A 10,051-nucleotide genomic window follows, 5' to 3' on the forward strand; every position below is an offset into this window, starting at 1 on the left:
GCGATTCTGTGTGAAATTCTGTGCACCTAACCCTAATCATTGTGTGTGTTTTGTCTGGCGGCTGCTTTGTGTGAGTGACGCCATTCATCTTCCTCATCAAGAATACTCAGTGTATTCTTGATTTCTCTCATAAATCTTTGCATACTAGTGTTTCATCTGCAGTGGTTAATCATCAGGTGGATTCCGCACACCTGTTAGTGGCTTTAGTTGAGTGAGATCTTGGATTAGGAGGCCTTACAACAATTTAGACTAAAATGGCAAATTTAAACAAATCTCAGGGACTAAAATGACAATTTACTCTAAGTTTTTTCAAAAGGAAAAAAAAACGGAAGCTAACTTCAATTCTATTTATTTTCATCAAAAGATGTTTAAAATTTATCGTTAGATATTTTAATAAAAAAATATGTTTGGTTAATAAACTAATTATTTTAAGCCAACTTGAATCCTATTTCTTTTCATCAAACGAAGTTTAAGTTTATCGTTAGATATTTTAATAAAAAATATGTTTGGTTAATAAACTAATTATGAATTTTTTTCTAAACGAGATTAAATTTAAATTAAACTAAATAATAATTATCTTTAAGAGATTAAACTAAATAATATTTAATTGGATTGTTATCTATATTTAATTAAAAGAGATTAAACTAAATAATAATTATTTATAAGATACATTGCCTAATATGATGAAAAGTGTCCAAAAATTGGTTTCTTTTATTATATAGTATAGATAGATGGTAAATTGAGTAAATTACCATTTTAATCTCTGAGTTTTAATCAAAATTGCCACTTTAGTTCAAATAGTTTTTTCCTTGCCATTTAGTACAAATAGTTTTGTTTTCTGTCATTTTAGTCCCAGACTTTTGTATTTTTTGCCATTTTCATCCAACTCATTAACTGTATTCAAAACATTTAGTTAACTTAGGTGAATTTTGATCAAACCACATTTTTTTTGCAAGTGCGATGGTATGGGTATGGTATTGTGCCGATTTACAGTGAAGATGATGGCCGTGGTTGTTGGTTTTACGATGATGGCGGTGGTATTGGTTGATGACGTGGGTGGCGGAAAAGTGGCTGGTGGTGGTGGAAATGGTGAGTGGTGATGGTGGTGGTGGGGTGGGTGGGTGATGATGGTGCAGGCAGGTGCTGATGATGATAGAATGTTGTGATGGAGTGGGTGGTGGGAGGTGGTGGTGGTCGACGAAAATGGCAAAAAAATGACAAACGTCAGGGATTAAAATGGCAGAAACAAAACGATTTGGACTAAAATGACAAGAAAAAAACTATTTAAACTAAAGTGACAATTTTAGTTAAACCTCAGGGACTAAAATAGCAATTTACTCTTATAATTAAATATAGTCATATAATACTTTATTTAATTACTTCAAAACATGAATTTAAACGTTAATTGGTTGTATATGAATAGTTGGAATTTCGCAAAATGTAATGCAACAAAAGATTAAATAAGCAACACCTTCGCCAAATCATACACACATATATAATAACAGTACTACTAGTACGTATATATCCATCTTCTTGACTTTCGATGGATTCAACCCTTTTTTTACCGGTTTAAATTTGTAGTCTTCCAAATCTCTTCAAGTTCTCTAGCAAAAGCTTCTTGACGTCCGACAACGATGGTGATATGATCTTTCTTTTCCATAACTTTAATGTTTGCCCGAGGGACTTTCGTCTTCACATGGCTGCTACATTCGACTGGGATGAGCTCGTCATATTGACCATGAAAAATATTAACGCTACACGTTAACTGGTTTTGAACCGTATCCAAATACCCTTCGATCTTGCCAGCAGTCCCACATATGATGTTGTGGAGGGTATGCCATGCAGCGTTATGTGTATGACAACAAAAGCCTTTTATCAAATAAGTCTTGATCCTGCATTAGTTAAATATCACATGAAATTAATTAGTTTATTAATTAATTAATGAATCAACAAATCTTTTCTAGATAAGGAAACATTAGTCTTAACAACATTTGATCTACATGTAGGTGGCATGATTTCTTTGCTAATGTAATGACTATTATATCCTTGAGGATTATAGTTATTACTCTTGAAGGTATAAAATAAATATTAGTAAAGAGCCACGTAACTAGTATGTCATTAAATGACCTCATTTGGTAAGTGTGACATGTGTACACTCACATGTTGGTTGTATATTTATTGAGGTTCTACCAAATAAGGCTGTGTGGGGGAGTGGTGGGACTTGGTTTGGGGTATTGCTTGATACGTGTTGCAAAAATGAGAGGTGTGGTTTGGTTTGGTGTGGCCAGTCATGTGAATTTTTTTTAATTAAAGTAGCCAACCAAAAACAGCCATATTGAATCAGCCAATCAAAGCCAGCCAAGTCACCCTGCCCCCGTCTCACGCCAGACTGAATACTCACGCCAAAGGAGCAGCGTCATGCCAACACCAACAGTGGCGGATCTAGAAAATCCGCCAAGCCGTAACGTTTTATAAATAAGCGGTAACGAAATCGAAAAAATGTCAAAATTTTCCAAAATTTACACTACCGCCGGAGCGCCAAGCCGTAGCGGAGGTTGCCCCTACTTACACTGTATGTCCGCCACTGAACACCAACCCAAGGTGGAGCAGCTGGCGTTGAAGGGCATGCCCTCGCCCCAACCAACGCCCCCACTAAAGTCACAAGACTCACAACCATGCTTACCAAGATGGCCGCAATTAAGTTGCTTTTCAATGTTTTTGCGACTAATTATTACAATTAAATTTGATTAATACGTAGTTAACAATGGTGTCGGTGATAACAGAAATTATATTATTATACTTTTTATTGTATTTTTAGTATTTAAGGTAGGAACGCAAGCTTATCTTGCAAAAACCTATCTGAAGGATTTGTTACTTTTATGTATTATCATTATCTTGCCTACCCATTGTGTAGTGTGCAATACATATTGGGGGGTAAAATCTAAAGACTAAAGTACAACAACAAGCTTATCTTGCAAGAACCTATTTGAAGGATTTGTTACTTTTATGTATTCAACAATATAACTACATAAGTGTGCAATACATATTGGGGGTAAAATCTAAAGACTAAAGTACAACAATAAGATAACGTATCCCAACTTGTTAGAAACCCTTAGAGCTATAGTCTTGGGGCCGGGACTACCATAAATTCATGGGAAACTATACTTCATTCTCCATTTAATATGACTTACATACATGCACATAAAGTAAAATATATGTGGCCATGAATCGAATTTAAATTCAATAGTACTTTGTTTCTTTGTTTTAGATTCTTTTAGAAATTGATTCTTTGTTTGTCATAGTTCGAAATTACACGGAGCCATTTCTTATATTTCCTAAACTAGTATTTAAGTAAAAAAATATAATTATACAAGTAAAAAAATAAAATTTAATATTTTAAATACTAAGAATTAACCCGAAAAATGTATATATTATTCACGCTAAATGAACCAAACAGATTGGAAATCGTGGATGACAATCTTAGAAGGTGGTCATAAATTTGAAATCGGTGCATTAATTCGATTGTCCAAGTGATCACGACATTGACTATATATAAATATATTTATACTATTAGTATTACTTAAAGTTTTGCAATATTTGATCAGTTTTATTTCTAGTATTTTTGTTTAAAAAAGATTAAATTTCGAGAAATTTATATTCTCATTTAATATAAGTTATAATTATAATACGAATGATATGAGGATTTTAAATGTTTTAAAAAATATAACATCTGGTCAAAGTTGTTATAACTTTTAAAGATTTTTATAGATGAATAAAGAGAATTGTTACCTATTTCTGGTGATGAGTTTGGTGAGAAATTCCCATGTTCGGTGGTTCTTGCAGATAAGCAAACATAGTGTTCGGCTAACATGTTCATACCAACAAGCTAACGATGCTCCGAACGCTATCAACGGCCACACCCGCCTCGGCGCCACCTTCCTCATCATATACTGCGTCGCGTGTTCCCCTTTCGGTGTCGGAAAATATGGCTGCCAATTTAATCCGTTAACTAAATAATCACTTTTTACTTGTTGCACCCCACTTTTAACTTTTCGTATCAATAATATTTTTCGTTTTCCTTTTTATAGTAAAATATGTTTTCAGGGAGGGGATAAATGAAAATTTAGAGGGGTACGTTTAACCAACACCTTAGTAAACCAACACAATGCTTACCGGTGCGATCAGGGTGAGCGACTTGACGGAGTTCGGGTATTTCACCGCAAGGGCTAGCGCTAGAATGCAACCAAGGGAATGAGCCACTATGTGAAAAGATTTAACCTTGTGCGCTTCAAGTACCGATTTCTCAATCATGTCTAAATGCTCTTTGATCGTGTAGAGCGAGTCGTGGGGCTTCGGACTTTGTCCGAACCCCAGCAGATCCACCGCAAACAACCGATATTTGGATCTAGTCGATTCGGTGAAGTTTGGGAACACTGTCTCCGTCCAGAATGCCGATGACGATATAAACCCGTGAATAAACAAAACATCGTCCCCAACTTTTTCTATGATCATTAAAAAACGTATGTTAAGAATTTAAAAGGATAATAAATCAAATCTACGATAATTAATTATTTATAGGAGTACAATATAACTAACCTTTAGGTCCATCAGTGTGGACGAAAAGACTATCTTTACACATGTTCGACCACGAGTTACAAGTGTCGCAATCGCAATCGGACCACCGAGGAACCGGGTGTGACTTGTGTGCACCGATTTTCTCTTGGAGCATTTCCACAATGGTATTGTTCACCGTGAAAGTGGATCTAACGGTGGATTTGTTTATTGAGGTGACCACCGTGGTTGGGTTATCGATTTTTCGACGTTTGAGCTCTTTAACGGTGGTTTTCGACACCTCGGACACTAAAGAGGGCCGCGTGTAGAGCGTGTCCGAGATCTCTTCAAGTTGTAACTTGGTTGACGTAAGGCAAACGATCTTTTTCGACTCGCCTTTTTCGGACACCAAGATTTTACCGCTACTAGTAATGGCTTCTTTTGGTGAGGAACAGTAACATGGCTTCCATTCGGATTCGACTAGGAAGTCGGTGATTTTGTAAACGTAACATAGGACTAAATCGAGTACGTCCAGAATGGAGAATATAACGAAACTCAAAACATCGTTTATTACATTTCCGATCATCGATAAACTACAGATGATCACCCTCATTTTACCAATTTTACTAGTGAAAGCAAGATTCGAATATGGTCGAACCAATCCAATCTGACTTCACCTGGCTCGGCTCGACTCGACTCAACCAGACCTGATTGAGTCCATGCACAACCTTCTTCAATACACTTGTGGGTTTGAGGGGGGAAGGGTGTGAGTTTGCTACTTGTATTAAAGGTGTTTTCTGTGGACAGGTACTAACAGGTAAGAGATAAATGCATTCATTAAAACAGTTTGCTGGAAGAAAATTAAAAAATAAAGATTTTGGCAACATTTTTAAACATAAGGTTGGTGGTGGTTGAACCTCCAATTGTGCAGCTCCTAAGAAACCATCTGCAAGGCTAAAAATGTAACTTCAAACACATATTCTTAAATTCATCAAACGTGTTAAAACTTAATACTAGTGGTGGCAAAGTGGGTAAGTTGGATAGGTTTGAGTAATGGGTCAAGATGGGTTTGGGTTAGAATGGGTATTTTAAAAAAAAGGGTTGGATGGGTAATAGGTCAAAATGTGTTTAGGTTAGGATGAGTTTGGGTTAAGATGGGTTCTAAAAAATAAAAACAAAAAAACTAAAAAATTCTAAACAATCAAAAAAATTATAAAAAATCAAAAAAAAAAAAAAATCTAAAAAATAAAAAAAAATTATAAAAAATCCAAAAAACTCTAAAAAATCAAAAAAATTCAAAAAAATAACAAAAAATTAAAAAAATCAAAAAATGCTAAAAAATCATAAAAATTCTATGACCCGGGTATTGTACGTAAATTGCTAAATCATTTGACTGGTTAAAAATTTTATTATTTTTAAACGAAGAACGACGGGAGAGTACTACGGGAGATATCTACGAGTAGTAATTAGTTTAGTGATTTTATCTTATATCCATCCTGACCCGCTTGGGTTTTATCTTATACCCATCCTGACCTACTCTTTTTTTTATCCACCACTTCATAACCCATCCTAACCTAGTGACTAATTTTGTTTGGCCCTTCTTAACCCATCTTAAAATACCCATATCAACCCAAAATAGAATGGATGAGCTTGTTTTGCCAGGTCTACTTAATACTTAAAATTTAAAGGGGTTAACCAACTCTTAAGGGCACACAATGACTAAAATTCACTATCTAGTAATTCTATGACCCAGGTATTGTACGTAATTTGCTAAATCATTTGACTGGTTAAAACCTCTAGCCTAGTTGATTTAGAGAAGTAGCGGCCTAACCTGAGCTTTTTAGTCAGGAGGTAATCATAAGCATCTGATTTCTACCGGTTACAAATATTAGTTTGACTAATAAAAACCTCTAACGTAGGTCATTTAGAGAAGTAACGACCCAACATGAGTTTTTTAGGGAGGAGGTCATAAGGTTCAGATTTCTACCGGTTACAAATATTAGTTTGACTAGTAAAAACCTCCAGCGTAGGTCATTTAGAGAAGTAGCGGCCTAACCTGAGCTTTTTAGTCAGGAGGTAACCATAAGGTTCTTATTTCTACCGGTTACAAATATTAGTTTGAATAGTAAAAACCTCTAGCGTAGGTCATTTAGAGAAGTAGCGGCCCAACCTGAACTTTTTAATTGAGAAGTCTTCATAAATCATAAGAATTTTTATTTTTACCGGGTAAATATTAGGGGTAGGGATGAGCTCAGTACCAGAAACGAAAGTACCTATACCGAAAATGTCAAAAGTCGGTACCGAAAATGTACCCGATTCGGTAAATTCGGTACCGGTACCGGTTCGGTACCGATACCGGGTACCATTTGCTCATCCGTAATTAGGGGCAACTCATGTGTTTGTTAAAAAAATTAGAAATCGGAAAATCAGCCGACCTTTTTAAGTGTTAGAAAGTTTATAACCACATAAGAGTTAAATGTCATTTTAGTCCCTGTGGTTTGAGCCATTTTGTCAGTTTAGTCCAAATGTTTTATTTTTAACCCGTGGGTCCAAAAAGGTTTCACAGTTGCCATTTTAATCCACCGGGTTAACTTGATCCATTTTTTTCTGTTAACGAGAAGGCCAATTCAGTCATTTTATATGGCTGAATTGCCCTTTTAGTTAACAGAATTACATACAAAATGACCAAAGTGGCCTTCTCGTTAACAGAAAAAATGGATGAAGTTAACCAAGTGGACTACAATGGCAACTGTGAAACCTTTTTGGACCCACAGGTTAAAAATGAAACTTTTGGACTAAACTGGCAAAATGACCCAAACCACAGGGACTAAAATGGCATTTAACTCACCACATAAAGTTGATATACTTTTTCACAGTTACATTTATTCACACACAAATCGACCATGCACATTACTTACTAGCTAATAACTACGAAATAGACAAGAAACTTTAATCAAGAATCGTGATGGATATATGAAGATTAAATTCATGCACAATTTGACGAGACAGATTAATTTACTAGCTCCTAACTTTGAACTAGACAAGAAACTTTAATCAAGAATCGGGATGGTGTAATGAGGATTAAAATTCAAGTGAAAAAAGCAAAAATACCATCGGTGGTGGTATATTTATTGTAGTGGTATGACTTTCAAACCTAGAATGTTGGGAATTTAATGCGCCATAACTCTTTTATCTGTGTAAATAGTTCATCATTCACATATTCAAAGTACTAGTTTCGAACCTAATTATAGAGAAGCAAATGAGGTATATTGTAAGCAGGTGTAGCACGAGTTATGGCTTAACCCTCTTTTTGTTGTGTAATTTTTTTATGTTTTTCTCGGCTTTATATAAAGGATGCCTCTGAATAAATACGAAATACGCCTAAAAAATAGGATACTTTAATTTATTAAAATTCAAAATTTTATAAGCTCAAACCTTTTACAACACTAAACTTGTATAATAATTAAGCTCAAATAATATAGTTAACCCAAATTAAGAATAATGTAATCCAAAGAAGTTCAGTTGATAATCTTAGCCCAAACCCCAAAACAACAAAACATCATTTTGTGTATGGGCGGCAAAGATGGAAACATAACGTCACATCGTCCCAACGTCCCTACTGCTGTTTAATGTTCATGCTGCTACTGCTCCGTTGACAGGTGGTTGACCTGCGTGTTTGATGAGTGTTTCTTGTCCTTCGATTTTTTATTTGTTGTATTGTTTATGTAGTATTGTTGTTTACAGATTTGTTAGGGTTTAGCGCTTAAATAAGTCAAATTTTACAAAAAAGTTATTGTTTTCTAGATAAACTAGGTACTTGAATTTTTTAAAGTTAAAGGTTGATTCCTTGAAGTGAAGATAAATCACAATCTAAAAAACAATCTCGAATGGGCCAGGAATATTTGAACAATGCTATGGTTTGTGCGATGGAAAAAATAAACTTTTGATAAAGTAAAAGACGACAATTTAGTGGAACGATTTCAAGCTATATATATATATATATATATATATATATATATATATATATATATATATATATATATATGATAAGGATCCCGTTAGGAACCACCCTTTATTGTGAGAACCGCGAGAATCAGTGTGAACACAAACAGTAATACCTAAAAAAATCTAAAAAACACAAAAAAAAAATTTACTTTTTTTTTTTGGAAAAATCGTTATATTTCGTCAATAATAAAAAAAATTCAAAAAAAAATAATAAAATTTTTCGAGTAATAGTTATCCATGCACATGTGCATATGTATCATTTTTTTTTTGAAAAATTCCGTAATTCATTACAAATATTAGACAATTGCACTTTTATTTACTCTAACACGTGTAATACACTATTTTTTACATTAATAATATTAGAAATGCACATGTGCATCTATATGTATCAACATGAAATAAGGTGTTTTGGTACACTACTTTGAATACACTTTCTCTTTCATCTATCATTCCATCCATAATACACAAACACGCACATGTGCATTTTGGTAATTTCTTTGACAAATTCCGTAATTCATTACAAATATTATACAATTGCACTTTCATTTACATTACCATATGTAATACACTACTTTTTACATAAATGCACATGTGCATCTATATGTATCAACATGAAATAAGGTGTTTTGGTACACTACTTTGAATACACTTTCCCTTTCATCTATCATACCATCCATAATACACTACCATTACCTCCTACCATCCATAATACAATACCATTACCAATATTTTCACTTTATTACATGTATATAAACACCATTTATACTATCCAATCAACATATTACATCATAAATTGACAACTATAACCAAACCATCAACCACTAGATATAACTAACAAAAAAACATGTATATAGGCCTACTTTTACATTCAAAATCACAAACTTTTTGTACCAAAACATGTTATATCATGGTTATACATAATGATGCACATGTGAATTTTGAATATGGGTAATGTAAAAAGTAGTGTATTACGGATGGTATTGTAAATTAAAGTGCAATTGTCTATTACTGATAATGTATTACGAAATTTGTCGAAGTAATGATACATATGTACATGTGCATGGATAAGTGTTACTAAAAAAAGTAATGATACATATGCACATTTGTCGAAGTAATGATACATATGCACATGTGCATGGATAAAGGTGGTTCTCAAATGAACGTTACCCTATATATAAAATTTTTTTTTTTTTAAAAATTGCTATATTTCGTTACAAAAAAAACTTTGTTTTTCGAGTACAGTTATCCATGCACATGCACATGTGCATATGTATCATTACTTCGACAAATTCCGTAATACATTATCAGTAATAGACAATTACACTTTAATTTACAATACCATCCGTAATACACTACTTTTTACATTACCAATATTCAAAATGCACATGTGCATCATTATGTATAACCATGATATAGCGTGTTTTGGTACAAAAAGTTTGTGATTTTGAATGGAGAAGTAGGCCCATATACATGTTTTTTGGTTAGTTATATCAAG

At 33.7% G+C, this 10,051-nt stretch overlaps 1 protein-coding gene across 1 annotated transcript; it reads right to left on the reverse strand.

Moving 5' to 3' along the window:
• Window positions 1-1,389: 1,389 nt before the first annotated feature.
• LOC110868073 (probable lysophospholipase BODYGUARD 3) lies at window positions 1,390-5,396 on the reverse strand. The gene is made up of 4 exons (XM_022117159.2): window positions 4,597-5,396; window positions 4,174-4,502; window positions 3,790-3,989; window positions 1,390-1,892 (listed from the first exon to the last, which is right to left on the reverse strand). The coding sequence occupies exons 1-4, from the start codon at window positions 5,162-5,164 to the stop codon at window positions 1,562-1,564; spliced, it is 1,428 nt and encodes a 475-aa protein (XP_021972851.1). The 5' UTR covers window positions 5,165-5,396; the 3' UTR covers window positions 1,390-1,561.
• Between the last annotated feature and the right edge of the window lie 4,655 nt (window positions 5,397-10,051).

The sequence above is a fragment of the Helianthus annuus genome, chromosome 7, assembly GCF_002127325.2.
Source record: "Helianthus annuus cultivar XRQ/B chromosome 7, HanXRQr2.0-SUNRISE, whole genome shotgun sequence".
In the NCBI taxonomy this organism is placed as follows: Eukaryota; Viridiplantae; Streptophyta; class Magnoliopsida; order Asterales; family Asteraceae; genus Helianthus; species Helianthus annuus.